The sequence below is a fragment of the Mirounga angustirostris genome, unplaced genomic scaffold (genome assembly GCF_029215605.1).
Source record: "Mirounga angustirostris isolate CCGP_5_RB_7025 unplaced genomic scaffold, mMirAng1.0.hap1 SCAF_10, whole genome shotgun sequence".
In the NCBI taxonomy this organism is placed as follows: Eukaryota; Metazoa; Chordata; class Mammalia; order Carnivora; family Phocidae; genus Mirounga; species Mirounga angustirostris.
Window position 1 is genome coordinate 59,575,240 of NW_026991718.1, and position 15,693 is coordinate 59,590,932.

The 15,693-nt window shown below is 34.1% G+C and overlaps 1 protein-coding gene across 7 annotated transcripts in view; it reads left to right on the forward strand.

Moving 5' to 3' along the window:
• USP34 (ubiquitin specific peptidase 34) overlaps positions 1–15,693 on the forward strand; it is a 263,416-nt gene that overhangs the window by 216,648 nt on the left and 31,075 nt on the right. For all 7 annotated transcript variants that reach the window (XR_010405682.1, XM_064572466.1, XM_064572467.1 and 4 more), the window contains 14 exons: positions 550–603; positions 718–813; positions 4,425–4,489; positions 4,578–4,653; positions 4,738–4,785; positions 4,894–4,959; positions 7,293–7,373; positions 9,000–9,085; positions 9,650–9,818; positions 9,919–9,993; positions 11,151–11,302; positions 14,814–14,862; positions 14,943–15,047; positions 15,145–15,189. Coding sequence is in view for 6 of the 7 variants with exons in the window: in XM_064572466.1 (XP_064428536.1) it covers positions 550–603; positions 718–813; positions 4,425–4,489; positions 4,578–4,653; positions 4,738–4,785; positions 4,894–4,959; positions 7,293–7,373; positions 9,000–9,085; positions 9,650–9,818; positions 9,919–9,993; positions 11,151–11,302; positions 14,814–14,862; positions 14,943–15,047; positions 15,145–15,189 (1,167 nt within the window). In the remaining variant the exon portion in view is untranslated. The remainder of the gene's footprint in view (positions 1–549; positions 604–717; positions 814–4,424; positions 4,490–4,577; positions 4,654–4,737; positions 4,786–4,893; positions 4,960–7,292; positions 7,374–8,999; positions 9,086–9,649; positions 9,819–9,918; positions 9,994–11,150; positions 11,303–14,813; positions 14,863–14,942; positions 15,048–15,144; positions 15,190–15,693) is intronic.

Genomic DNA, 15,693 nt, shown 5'->3' on the forward strand with positions numbered 1-15,693 from the left:
GAATACTCAATCAATACATATTTTGTATGTTACACTTCCTATATACTGTATTCTTACAAAAAAAGTAAACTAGAAAAAAGAAAATGTTACTGAGAAGATCATAGGAGAGGCGCCTGGGTGGCACAGTCGGTTGGGCATCTGACTCTTGATTTTGGCTCAGGTCGTGATCTCAGGGTTGTGAGATCAGGCCCCATGTCATTGGGCTCTGTGCTCGTAGGGGAGTGTGCTTGAGATTCTGTCCCTTTCCCTCTCCAACCCCACTCATGCTCTCTCTCTCTAAAATAAATAAATCTTTTAAAATCATAAGGAAAATACATTTACAGTATGCTGTTGTATTTATTGGGGAAAATAATCTGCCTTTAAGTGAATCTGTGTAGTTCAAACCTGTGTTATTCAAGGGTCAACTATACTCTTAGCCAAGAACTTCTGTCAATGATTTTTTTTATAAAGAATAAACTAGCTGTTTATGAAATATTTTATGTATAAATACAACTGAGATAAATATAAATATATTTTTTAAAGAAGGAAAACTTTTATTTTTTTAAACAGACCAAGACCTATGATTCTGTTACAGATAAATTTATGGATTTCTCCTTCGAAAAGGTAATCATTTTTTTCATATATAATTTACATTGTTTTCTTTCTTCCATGTTACCTAATTTTATAGTTATACTTTGTCAAAATGAAAATATACCTTTTTTTCTTTGCCTCTTAAAGACACACAGTGCATATATGCTGTTTTACAAACGCATGGAACCAGAGGAAGAAAATGGCAAAGAATTCAAATTTGATGTTTCGTCAGAGTTACTAGAGGTATAAGTTAATTTAACTTCAGCAATTTAAAAACATGTTAAGTATTAATGCAAGTAATAGGACTACTGGAGCAGGCTATAGCAACATTAGGATTTATAATCCCGGGTAGACCTTATACTTATAAATGGTCTTGGTAGTACTGACATAGGGCAGGTGCATGTAAAGTGAGAAAATAATTATTAGTAAGATTGAAGAAAAATAAGTAACATGGTTGATGGAATTGGAGCAAGCTCATTAAGTAACTTGTATATATGGTAATGTTCTTGGATTGGGTGATGGATGTTCCTTCTTTGCTTCATGTTACATAGAAATGTACCATGTATTTGAAATGCATTTAAAATATGTATTAAATATTTCAAAATGTGTCTTGTTTATAGTAATTAGGCTTTGTTTCATGATGTAGTAAGTGATAATGTTACTTTAATGTGTTAAGAACTATAAAATGTATTCACAACTCAGTGTGTGTTGTATCAGTGTTATAAACTGAGCCAAAATGTAAATCTTCAGAAAGGTATACCTGATAAAAATTTACTCTTTCATCTAGACAGTTCAGCTTTTACTATCTAATTGATATTTGCACTGTCGTCGTCGAGTCTTAAAACTGAGTGGATTTTGGTCCCCCCAAAAATACTCTTAACTGGTATCTTGACTCCCTAGACTGTTACTGATAAAATATAAAATTTTTAAAAATTTGTTTTAATTTATTTAAAAATAACAAAATTAAGCCCATGACATGCTAATATAATATTTTTTATATCATTTTATAAAAAAAATTTTCAGAACAAAACCACTCAGGAGAAAAGTGGCCGTTTTATATGCTTGCAAATCTTTTTAATATCTGATTTAATAGATGACAGCTGGAGTCTCATAATTTTTGCATTTGCTCTGTTGTGATTTCATTCATTATTTAGCCTCCATTGTTGCTCAGGAGAGATGAGAGTAAAAACAGGCAAATAGCCTCATCCTATTATTAAGGAAATGGTTTTGATAGTATATATACCCTAAAATGGTCATAGGTATCCCCCACAGGTCTCTGAACCATTCTTTCAGAACCACTGATTTATATGTGACAAAAGGGAATCCTGGATATTTGCTCTACTACAACAAGAAAAACACATTGTACTACATTAGAATATTCTTTTTTGTTTGTTTTAAAGAAGGTATTTATTTATTTGTCAGAGAGAGTGCAGAAGCAGGGGGAGCGGCAGGGAGAGGGAGAAGCAGGCTCCCTGCTGAGCAAGGAGCCTGATGTGGGGCTCGATCCCAGGACCCTGGGATCATGACCTGAGCTGAAGGCAGATGCTTAACCAACTGAGCCACCCAAGCGTCCCTAGAATATTCTTGATTGCAGACCTAAACCAACTATTTTTTTTCCTATCATTGTTTTAGCTTGTTAATTGAAAAATTAATTTGCATATACATTTTACTAAAAATACTAAAGTATGATAATACTGTTATTTAATATTAACATGGATTTTAGGTATAAACTGGAAATTGGTCCTTTAGATTTGTACAGTTAAAATATAGCTAGTAGCAGACTTTCCCAAAGAGTAAATAGGAAATTTAGAACCATAAAATTATTTTTAAAGATTTTGTTTATTGATTGATTTTAGAGAGGTGGGGGCAGATGGAGACGGAGAGAGAATCGCAAGTAGACTGCCCGCTGAGCATGCCCCACTCAGGGCTTGATCTCCCGACCACAAGATTATAACCCGAGCTGAAATCAAGAGTTGCATGCTTAACCCACTGAGCCACCCATGCATCCCAGAACCATAAAATTTATTAAGTAAACAAACATTATAAATTGTAATGACTGTTGTGGATAAAACAAAATGCTCAGAAAGGGTAGTTGATTGGAATTTCCGGGGAAAGTGATTAGGAAATACTTCAGATTAAGCTCAAACTAAAACATGAAAGTTAGTGAAGACTTAATCATGTGAAGAATACTCCAGGCAAAGAGAGTATTATGTACAACTTCCTTTAGTAAAGACATAGCGTATTGGCATGTTTTAGAAGCTGAAAGATGACCTCTGAGGCTGTGATTAGTAAGTGCAAAGATACGTAGCCCAAAATGAAGTTGAAGAGGTATATAGAGAATACCTGTAGTGCAGTAATTTCACACTTAGACACACCCACATGGCTCCACATATTTGTATTGATAAAATGTAAAAAGGATTGTCAAAAAACAAGATGAATATAAGAAATAAAAACAATGAGTCTGGTGGGAACCACAGGACTACCATACCAGGCTTTAGGCCCAAATCAGACAATTGTGGTGGAGAGTTCTTGAGAGGTAAAGGGGATAAAAATTATGACACACATCTGGAGCTGAGCTCATGGCTAGAAGTAAGAAGCTTGGAATGGAGCTTCATTGCTATGAAAAAGCTCTGATGGGTGAAGGCTCTCAAACCCTTCTTGAGGCTACAGCTTTGTAGAAGGCAGTGTGCATAGAAATGCTAGAGGACCAAGAACTCTGAAGCAGTCTGTTGAGTGACTAGGTCTGTACCAATGTGGAGCAGGAACCCTAAAACATGATTATAAGACCTGGTACTGGGCTGGAGTAGTGGGCTGGGAGGCAAGGAGAGTTAGTTGAAAATCTTTAGGAGGAATAAACACAGGCAGCAATATCAATAATCAACATAAATTCATTCCAGATAAAAATAATTTTATGGAATGAATACTAACTTAGAGCATGTTTAGGGTACAGAGAGCTAAAAGAACACAAAAACTAAAGTCAGCAGAGCAGTTATATAAGGCTCATGTTAGAAATAATCATTGTTGGGGTTCCTGGGTGGCTCAGTCATTAAGCGTCTGCCTTCGGCTCAGGTCATGATCCCAGGATTCTGGGATCGAGCCCTGCGTTGGGCTCCCTGCTCAGCGGGAAGCCTGCTTCTCCCTCTCCCACTCCCCCTGTTTATGTCCTTCTCTTGCTGTGTCTTGTCTCTGTCAAATAAATAAAATCTTAAAAAAAAAAAATAATGATTTTGTTCATAATTGTTACAGAATAAACAAGGAGGGGTGCCTCAGTCGGTTTAGCATCTGCCTTCGGCTCAGGTCATGATCCTGGAGTCCCAGGATCAAGCCCCACATCAGGCTCCCCACTCATCGGGGAGTCTGCTTCTTCCTCTGACCCTCCCTCCCTCATGCTCTCTCTCACCTTCTCTCAAATAAATAAAATCTTTAAAAAAATAAATAAGGAAATCACCTTAGGTCTGCCAATCTGAATTGTTTTTATTTTGCCAGTTTTTTAACATAAACCTTTCTCATAACCTGTTTTTATCAACATGGAACACAACATAATTTTATTCATTTATATATTTGCTCTTTAGACAGATGGGATTTCAGAGTTCTTTCAAAATCTTTATAATTGTATTTTTAAAGAACTGTGATTGTTTGAGGTAGCCAGATACAAAATGATAAATTGGAGCAGGCTTAGTAACTATTTTCATATTCCACATACCTGAAAAAAAATCAACATGAATTTTAAGTGCCTGTATTTTTTGTTTTTTTGTTTCTTTTAGAGATCTTTTTTTGTCTTAAAAAAAATACTGGTAAAATGTAATTAAGCAAATGCTTTTGATATCTCATGTTACCATTTTCTTTTTCTTCAGTGGATTTGGCATGATAACATGCAGTTTCTTCAAGACAAAAACATTTTTGAACATACATATTTTGGGTAAGTTTGGTAAACTTAGATTTTTTGTTACACATTTAAAACAAACCTTATTCTGTAAGAAATGTAACTTATTATTTTTAAATTCTAGGTTTATGTGGCAGTTATGTAGTTGTATTCCCAGTACATTACCAGATCCTAAAGCTGTGTCCCTAATGACAGCAAAGGTAATATATAAGCCTTAGATAGTTTTTTTCAAAATTGACTACTTTAAAATAATTAAAAATTTTTTGCTTAATGTTTTCTTACAGTTAAGCACCTCCTTTGTCCTAGAGACGTTTATACATTCAAAAGAAAAGGTATGTGTTTTGTAGATTTTTATGTCATTTATCAGATAGCTTTTGGTTTTCTTTATCTTTAGCTCAGAAGTCCATGCCTTAAATGACTTCTTTCTTTTTTTTTTTTAGCCCACAATGCTTCAGTGGATTGAACTGTTGACCAAACAATTTAATAATAGTCAAGCAGCTTGTGAGGTGAGGTGAAATAATTCAACAAATAATGCATAGCTTAAGATGCAGTTTTTTGTTTTATTTTCTTTTATTCTTAGATGTTACAGCAAAATTACTGTATTATAAATTATAGGGATCCCAGTGTAAATTGTTACCCAAAATACTTAACAGCCAAAAAGGTTATAATTTATGTCATATCCATTACACTGATGAAATAATTGATTTTTAAGTTACTTAAGTCCTTGGGTGCCTCCCCCCAATCTGTTAGAAGGAAAAATATAGAAAGTTCAAAAGACTGTATCAGATATTTCTTAACTAATTTTGAATGTTATCAGAAAATACTTGAAAATGGATATCTTCCTCCTCCAAGATAAAAATGCATATATCCCAGTATATCAGTTTATGTCCAGTTTTATCTTCTATATTATGTTCTAATACATCCCTATAATAATTTATCCCTAAGGATAATCTGCTCACAGGTAATGGTCACTTAACCCCTGTTGCCACCCTAACATCATTTTATCATTTCTTGATTAGCTTCCAAAGTGTGGTATAAGCCTTTCTAAAAATGCAAATCTTAAAAGTTTCCAGAGGTGGGAGATAACATAGTGTGCAGTAGATGAAGTTAGTTGAAGATTTTTTTTTCTTACACAGAATGTTATCTGATTATGCCTTGGAGCAATGGAATTAGAGAATCTGATTATTGTAGATTTCAAACACAAGGCTATAATTTTTTAAAACTTTGTAATGAACATTTCAAAACAAGCATTAAAGTAGGAAGATAAGGAACTCTCAGGTACCTATCACCCAATTTCAACAAACAGTAACATTGTTTTGTCTTAATCTGTTGCTGTCCCCCATGCCTGTTTTCAGCAAACCCAAATAGCATATCATACATCCATAAATACTGAATATGTCTCTAATAAATGAGAACTTTTAAAATATATATATATGAAACCATGATTTTAAAAGGTTATAATTTATGTCATTGTAAAATTAGAAGTGGTTCCTTAATGTCCACTACTCATTTTGTGTTCACTTTCCTCTAAGTGCCTAAAAAATATTTTTTTCAGTTGGCTTCTTTGAATTAGTATTCAAACAAGGACCACATTTTGCTTTTGTCTTGTAAATCAACTTTCATCTATAACAGTTACTTTTTTTCCTCTCTTTGCGACTTTGTCATTTGGTCTGCAGAATTCTCCACATGATTGCTTTGACTGATTATATCCTCCTGGTGTTAGTTAACAAGTTCCTCTATTCCCCTCCCCCTTTGTGATTTTTTTTTAAAGCTGTTTGATAGATCCAGAATATTGATTAGGTTAACATTTGTTTTTTGTTTGCTTTTGTTTATAAAGTTGCCACTTCAGTTTTTGTTTGTTTTTACTAAGGAATGGCCTCCAGAACTCTCTCAAGGAGTTAAAATTCTCTACAGTTGTCAATAATTATGTATATGCACATAGACAGTAAAATTCAATATAGGAGTTAAATATGTGATTAAGAGATATCTTGAAATCAATAGGAAATTGTTTTAGCATAAAGAAGGATATTTTGGGGGGCACCTAGGTGGCTTAGTGGGTTAAGCATCTGACTCTTGATTTCAGCTCAGGTCTTGATGTCATGGTTGTGAGATAGAGCCCTGGCATCAGGCTCTGCACTGGGTGTGGAGCCTGCTTAAGATTCTTGCTCTCCCTCCTGCCTCTCCCCCATTGTTCTCTCTCTCTAAAAAAAAAATGGGAGGTATGTTTTGTGTTACCAAGAGAGCATAATTTCTTTACAAACAGAAAATAAGTCATACTCAGATCATATATTAATAGAAACAAAAGGTTCTGCAGTGTAGTATCTATGAGGACTAAGAGGAAAATAGTATTCCATTTTATAATGTTAATGCAGTGCAGGTTGCCATCATGCAAGTTTACACTGTGATGTAAATGGCGTTCATGGAATTCTGTAATGAGATGACCCTGATTATGACTTCAGGCATTTTAGAGTTTCATACCTTTTTTTTTTTTTTTTTTTTTTTTTTAACTTTAGAGAGAGAGCATGTGCATGAGCAGGGGGAGGGACAGAGGGAAAGAGAGAATCTAAAGCAGACTCCCCACTGAGCGTGGAGCCCAACATGGGGCTCTATCCCATGACCCTGAGATCATGACCTGAGCCAAAAGCAAGAGTTGAATGCTTAACCAACTGAGCCACCCAGGCACCCCTAGAGTTTTAGACTTTCTAACAATGGAAGAATCTGTTTTGGTAAAAACTTAAAATAATTCAAACATAGACTAGAAGTAAAATCCTTGTGTGATTATTTTTTTTTAATCCAACAAGTATTGGTTGAAGGTTAATATCACACTATTTTTTTACAGTGGTTTTTGGACCGTATGGCTGATGATGACTGGTGGCCAATGCAGATACTAATTAAGTGCCCTAATCAGATTGTGAGACAGGTAAGAAAATACTTATTTGAAAAAGAAAGTGGCTTTCAAGTTAATAATTCTAAATTTGCCTGTGAATGTATTTTAACCCAGCATTGAAGGTAGTTTTGAAAAGATCGACCTGTTACCGTAAGAATCACTTTGCCATCATTTCATCAGCTTCTTCTAGCAAATCAACTATCTTTCCAAGCAAGTAATTAAAATTGTTAACATTTCCTGGTTATAGGAAGATAGCTACAAGTGCCTATTCTTTCAGATCCTATTATCTCTGCTTTATGAGTTGTACTGATTCTTTTTCAGAATCTTAGATATTCTAACCATGGTAGGGTACTCTGATGGCGTTGAAAGTTGAATGAACAGTATATAACATTTCTGTGAAAGATTCTGAATTGTCACATGAATCAATTTGTTTTCCTTAAATCACTAAAAAAATTAGACAAGAAAAATATGAATATTATTTTATATTCACTTAGGACACAGAACCAAAAATTTAATCTGAAAAGACCACTTTTCAGTTATTACTGAGATATAACCCATGCACCATAATAACTCATCAAAACCGTACAGAGTGTAAAATTTAGTGGTTTTTAGTATATCCCCAGACTAATTTTATAACACTGTTAAGAGAAATGCCATACCTATTAACAGTCACTCCCAATTTTATCCTGTCCCTTCTTTCCAGCCACTAATGGCAGCCACTAATCTACTCTTTGTCTCTATGGAAGGGCACCTAGATGACTCAGTTCGTTAAGCATCTGCCTTCGGCTCAGGTCATGATCCCAGGGTCCTGGAATCAAGTTCCCTGCTTAGCGGGGAGTCTGCTTGTCCTGAGAGCTTGGGCTCTCTCTCACTTGCTCTCTCTCAAAAAAATTAAAGCTTTTTGAAAAATGATAAATGGAGTCACACGGTGTGTGATCTTTTGTGATCGGCTTCTTTGAGCAGTATTTTCATGGTTTTCCATGTTGTAGTATGTATCTGTTCTTTCTTTTTATTGCTAAAATAAATTCCATTGAATGGATATAGCAAATGTTGTTTATCCATTAAGCAGTCGATAAACATTTGGGATGTTTTCACTTTTTGGCTATTTTGAATAATGCTGCTATGAACATTTGTGCACAAATACTTGTGTGGGCATATGTTTTCTGTTCTTTTTGTTATTTTACCTAGGAGTAGAAGTCCTGAGTCATATAGTCACTCCAGGTTTAACATTTTAGGAACACCAAACTTTTTCATGGCATCTCCACCAGTTTACATCCTCACCAGCAATCTATGAGGGTTCCTATTTTCACTACATCTTCGTTAGCATTTGTTACTGTGTTTTTGATTTTAGCTATGCTAATGAATGTGAAGTAGTATGTCATTGTGGTTTTGGTTTGCATTTCCCTAATAACTAATGATGGTGAACATCTTTCATTTGCTTACTGGCCATTTGTGTATCTTACTTAGAGAATCCCCAACCCTTTTTAATCCATGTTTCTTTCAGATAAACTTAAATCCTATTTCCTTCTCCAAGTCATTGATTTCTGGCAAAACATAATCTGTGAAATGGGTGGCAGAGAATTTTGAAATATGTTAATTTTTCAGTATCTTTGTTACCTTTGTTCAGGCTCTTAGGTTGTTATAACTTTTCATTTACAGATGTTTCAGCGTTTATGTATCCATGTGATTCAGAGACTCAGACCTGTGCATGCTCATCTTTATCTACAGCCAGGAATGGAAGATGGGTAAGAAATAACTTTTGAGCATTTTAAGCTTTTTAATGAGCTGCCTAGAGTATTTCAGATACCCACATTGAAATATTTAGGTTCAGGGCACCTGGGTGGCTTGGTTAAGCAGCTGCCTTCCACTCAGGTCATGATCCCAAGGTCCTGGGATCAAGCCCTGCGTCAGGCTCCTTGCTCAGCGGGGAGTCTGCTTCTCCCTCACCCTCTGCCCTCCTGCCCCGCTCGTGCTCGCTCTCAAATAAATAAACTTAAAAATATATATATATTTAGGTTCTTTTATTTAAAAATCTGTAATAATACAAGTCAAGAAGAGAAAATAGTATTGTTTTATTTTTAATTAAGTACATCTTCAAAATCCTCTACAAATAACTTCATGACTTAGTCTTTTTGTTTGGATTGATTTAGCCAGACACCATAATTGGAATCCACCTACTTATTGCAGTTGGTATTCACTATTACAAAGATGAAAGAGCTAAATTTGGGTTTTTAAAAATATTTCTCCTCCCAGAATATCTATCCCCAGACTTTATACTATCTCTAAGATACATTAAATTGTGTCTTCAGGTCGGATGATATGGATGCCTCAGTAGAAGATATTGGTGGTCGTTCATGTGTCACTCGATTTGTGAGAACTCTGTTATTAATTATGGAACATGGTGTAAAACCTCACAGTAAACATCTTACAGAGTATTTTGCCTTCCTTTATGAATTTGCCAAAATGGGTGAAGAAGAGGTAAGGCTGTATCTTGTTTATTTCTGGGATTATGTACCTATTTTCAGTATTTAAAACTTGTTTTTATTTTGTATTTTTAAATCAATGTTTTTATTTTTAGAGCCAGTTTTTGCTTTCATTGCAAGCCATATCTACAATGGTACATTTTTACATGGGAACCAAAGGGCCTGAAAATGTAAGTACAGTTCTTTCTCATATTGGGGATTTAGGGGGCCATGTTTTCAAGTTTGTATCATGGAAGGTCATTAGATATTAGAATGCTTTGAAGTCCCTTCTAGCCCTGAGATTGGATAATTTTAAGGGTCTGAGTTTGGTTGGTATTTTTAATGGGTATAGCAAGAGAAGAAATAATCAAATGATATAAATATCACTGGCAAGGCCCTGGAACAAAGCAAACGAATTTAGGCAAAATGGCCACCATCTACTTAGGGGTCATATCAGTAGCATGTTGTTTCAGTGAACATTTTTGTTGGCCATATTTTTAAACCCTTGCTTTTGAGTTTCTCAGAGTCTTCCAAAAATTTAAGTAGCTTGGTCTATTCATAATATTAAAGCATAACATGAACTTTGTGTTGTCTATAATGACCACATTGGCTTATGCTCCATTTATACTATCTTATTTAACCCTATTGCAACCTTAAGATGTAAGTACTATTGTTACCTCCATTTTACAGATCAGGAACTTGAGGCATAAAGAAGTTAACTTGTTTTAGATCACAGTGAGTTGGGTTTTGATCTTTGGTCAGATTCCTGAGCTAAGCTGTTAACCGTTACACTGTAATGCTTCTCCGAATATGCACTTTTAATGTCTCATTCCTGCCTATATGGCTACCTCTTTAGACTGCTTTTCTTTTGCTTTGTTACATCATAAAATCATTTCAGTCTCTTGAATTTCAAAGCAATGGAAGTCTTTGGAAGACTTGCTGTTTGGATTATCTGAACACTGGAAATTAAGGATTCTTTAATTTTTGTAACTGGCATTTTTATTAAATAGAAAATACTGTTTTATCATACTCAGATAAAATTTAATCCTGATTTATCTTCCAAAGGGCTTGCCTATAAGAAGAAAGAAATTATTAAAAGATTTATCCCTGTAAGTGAGGTGTAAATAGTTACAGCATTGAGACTCATTGTTCTTTACAGTTCTGCCTGCTATGTCTAAAATTACCCTGAATGTTGTTTAACTTTAAAAGTCAGGGTTAGGCCTTTGAGTGCTTCTTTATGATATATGCTCCTGCCACCATCTACCCTGGGTAGTTCTATAAAACAGTCAAGTTACTTTGTCTCAAGATAATTCAGTTTTACTGTATTAGTTTTAACATTTTGTTCTAGCCTCAAGTTGAAGTGTTGTCAGAGGAAGAGGGGGAAGAAGAGGAGGAGGAAGAAGATATTCTTTCTCTGGCAGAAGAAAAATACAGGCCGGCTGCCCTGGAAAAAATGATAGCTTTAGTTGCTCTGTTGGTTGAACAGTCTCGCTCAGAAAGGTGAAATGTTTCAACATTCAAAATGGTTAAAGCATGTTTGATTTTACTCCTTTTACCAAATTGTTTTACACTGACTTTTGTTACATATTCCTTTTAAATAATACCACTATTTACAACTCTTGTGGCATAAATACTTCAGTCCTTTGTATCAGATGACTTTGTACCTCTGAGTCATGTTAGAAATATACGTTGAAGAAATATACAGTAAAATATTTAGCAAAATTATATGTGCATTCATCCTTTAACCTGGCAACGCTATTTCTAGAAATCTGTTCCCCAAACACAGAAAGATGTATATGTAAGGATATTTATTGAAGCATTTAGTTTATAATAGTAAAAGACTGGAAATATTTAAAAAGAGGGGATTAATTGAAAAAAGCAGGCATCCACTCAATAGAATACTCTATTGCTCAAAAAAAGAAGTATGGAATGTATCTGTACTTCCATGGAGAGAGCTTTAGGATAAATATTACCAAGTAAAAAAAGCAGGTTGGATAAAAGTGTGTATAGTATGGTACCTTTTGAGGAAGGGGAGGTTAGGGCGGTGGGGGGGTGTAGAGATTGAGAGCATATATACTTAGTTTTCATTATTCCTCATTATGGATCTACTGTTTGCAAATTTGCTTACTTGCTGGGATTTATTGCAATCCCCAAATCAGTACTATGGCTCTTTTACCGTCATTTGTGGACTGCAGGTGTCCATATGCAGAGTGGCAAAAAATTTGAGTTACCTGACACATACCTTCCTTCCCAGCCAAGGTCAAACAGGGTGACTCTGACTTCTTGTTTCACTTCTCATATTGTAAACAAATGTCCTTTTCATCGTTTATGCCATGTTTTTCACGTTCGTGCTTTTTGTTGGTGACTTGGTGTTTAAAATTGCCCCCAAGTATAGTGCTGAGTGCTATCTATAGAGATCTGAGCTCAAGAAGGCCATAATGTGCCTTAACAAGAAAAAGCACATTAGATAAGCTTCATTCAGGTATGAGTTAATAGTATTTGCTGTGACTTCAGTGCTAATGAATGAACAATATATATTAAATAAGGTATCTTTAAACAGAAACACACACAAAACAAGGTAATCTATTGATTGGTTGAAGAGAATGTGACCAGAGGCTCACAAGAACCTAACGCTGTATTTCTCTTATGAGCAGTGATTCAGTAATCATTAATTCGGTGTTTACAGCATTTTATAGAACATAAGTACTACAAATAGCAAGAATTTACTGTATTTTTTTAAATTGAAGACTAAATCAAAAACTTAAAAAAAAAAGTTTTCTTGTGGTTGGGGGAGGGAAAAACAGACTGCTGGAAAGGAGAAGAATGAAAACTTGACTTTGAATATACATTGTTTTTGTTTTTTAGATTTAACTTGTAATCATGTATATGTTTTATATAATGATAAGTTAATAAAATGCAATCCCTAAAAATCAAAAGCAGACTGAAATAAATGAATTATATACTGACCTGGTGGCATAGCCTGGAAAGGAATTCACTAAAATGACTTTAGAACACATAATTTAACTATAAATTCCTAGTTGTACATGAAGGACAAAAAGAATTGTAAAATTATCCTAAACTGTTCTAAGTATATTGTTCATAGTGTAATTGTGATTAATATCCTGAAACTAGCATATATCATAGAATAAAGCAAATATTAGTTAACTGTTAATGTCATTAGAAACCAAGATTTTCAGAAAAAGATAGAAAAAAGTACAAATATAAAATTGTAGGTTTTTTATGTAAGTTCTTTAAAACTAAATTTGAATTTGGAAATAGCAGTAGAGTCTGTGGTGTATTTTGTCTTAAGCAAACAAAAAATGTTTTCTCTACTTCCATTTTCTGAAAAGGCTTAGAAATCCTGCCCAACTCAGAATGAGTGAATGCCACTGGCATCTAGATTGTAGTCCCTAGATATCATTTCTTATGGAAGAAAATGGGGGTTCCTTGAAAAAAATGGCCAATTCCAGGTCTTGGGCAAGAAATGAATGGGAAGCCTAGAGCACTTCATCATTTTGGAAAGCAGAGGCTATCAAAGACTACTGAGATTATGTTAAAAGGGCAAGAACCAATTTATGAATATTCCTACTGGTCATAGATTGGACAACCTGAGCATCAGTAATAGTAAGAGGACTAAAATACATCACAGATATTTAAATCCATGAGTTTGTAATGGTACCTAAAAACAAACAAACAAACTACTTACTGGTATCCTTTGGAGTATATTAGGAAACCAGATCATAATTCTGGAAACTTATTAATAAAGGAATGATAACAAGCATTCATCTTAACAGCAAGAATTATACCTCATGGCAACCAAATGGTACATGAGAGGAAGCTCTCCATCTTGGAGGTGTATGAGCTAATGAACAAGCAGTAATGCTGAAATTAGAGTATCTGTATTTTGTACCCCAAATGAAGTAATGGTTCTAGGAGATGATCATCATTGACTGGAAATATTACAAAAAGACAACCTTTCATTGTGTGCCTCCTGAAGAAAGTCAATACCACCACCAGTAAAGCATGCTTGATTAAGAAGATCAAACCTAGATATGATCAAGTCTCTAGATCTAAACTACCAGTTTATAGGAAATACAAGGACAAAGGAACAGGTTAAAGCAACACCACAAGGATACAATCAGCAAAACGGAAATGTGGGAAATGCTTCAGGATAAACCACCTACTTTCTTCAACTCATAAATTGCAAGATAAAAACAAAATTGGAGGGGAAACCAGTAGTCTGTAAGATATTTAAAAGACATTTCAACCACTTGCAACAGAGGACTTTATTTGGATCATGAGCCAACAAATTATTAAAAATTTTTTTAGACACTTGAGGTAATCATACACTGGATATTATTTGATAGTAAGGAGTTGTGGTTTTATTTGAAGTGTGAATAATGGTAGTGTGGTTATGTTTTTTTAATTTGTCTGTTAGAAATAAATACTGAGATTTTTGGATTAAATGATAAAATACCTGGAACTGCTTCAGAACTGTCCACATTGAGTGAGTGGGAAGTACGAATGAAACAAGACTGATCATGAATTAGTAATTTGAAGCTGAATAATGGGATACTTCCATTATCTTGTTATTTTTGTATGTATCTGAAATTTTCTATAGTAAAGAAATATGTAGAAATTGTAAACTGGTAACTGAAGCTCTTTAGTATTGGAAGTTCATTTTGTTTTGAAGGGTCTCATGTCACAAAAAAACAATAAAACTCAGACCCATCCTATTGTTTATAATACACAAAAATATTGAGTTAATTAAATGGGAACTAAAGCAGGTTTGGGCTTCCATATATCAATTCTGGAATCTTGAAAAATTGTCTAAAAGATACGTATCTAGCAAGTAAGGTTAGCCCGCAGAAAGTTCAAAAATCATTTTTCTGTGTTGGTGGCTTGGTACAGTTGTAATTGGATTGACAATTTTGATGCATGTCATGATGCAAATAGCTATAAAGTAGCACAGAGGGAAGAAAAACTTATTTCCACTGATGTTTCCTTTCAGGCATTTGACATTATCACAGACTGACATGGCAGCATTAACAGGAGGAAAGGTAATACTTTGTATATTAGAGGATTTGATCATCTCACAAATAATAATGGTTCTTAAATGAACAACTTTTACTTTTAACAGGGATTCCCCTTCTTATTTCAACATATTCGTGATGGCATCAATATAAGACAAACTTGTAATCTGATTTTCAGCCTCTGTCGATACAATAATCGACTAGCAGAACATGTAAGTGCTGAGAAACAGTCTTAAAGCTTTTTGGTAATTTTTAAAACAATGTCCTGAAATCCTCTTTTTTGTTTTGTTTTGTTTTGTTTTGTTTTAGATTGTGTCTATGCTTTTCACATCAATAGCAAAGTTGACTCCTGAGGTATGTACACATTAGTTAATTCATGTTTTTAAGACTACTAGCGCTTTCAAATAAACCTTTCTAATTGTTCTTGAAAAAAATATATCAAGGTTTCTCCCATGACACAGCTTAATTTTTAGTATGTAACTTAAATAAGCTGAATTACTCCTTTATATCTTACTATCATAAATGTAATTTTCCCAATTAAATACAAATTTACATATAAGTTCAACATATTGGAGTGCCACATAGATACTAAACTTTAAAGTTGTTTGATTTGAAGCATATATCATAATTGTGTTCAAGAAAAAAGTAGACTAACCAGATGAAAAAAATGTGGAAATATAATACAATATTATACAAATGTATTTTTGTAAAATGGTAATGTTATAGCTTAGCTACATGATACTTTGTCAAATATTAATGTAAACTACACCTTAGAGATCAAGGGATGCTCAAGAAACTTTTAACCTAAATTATTCTATGAATACGGTTGTCTCATTAATAAAAGTTTTGATTGGTTTT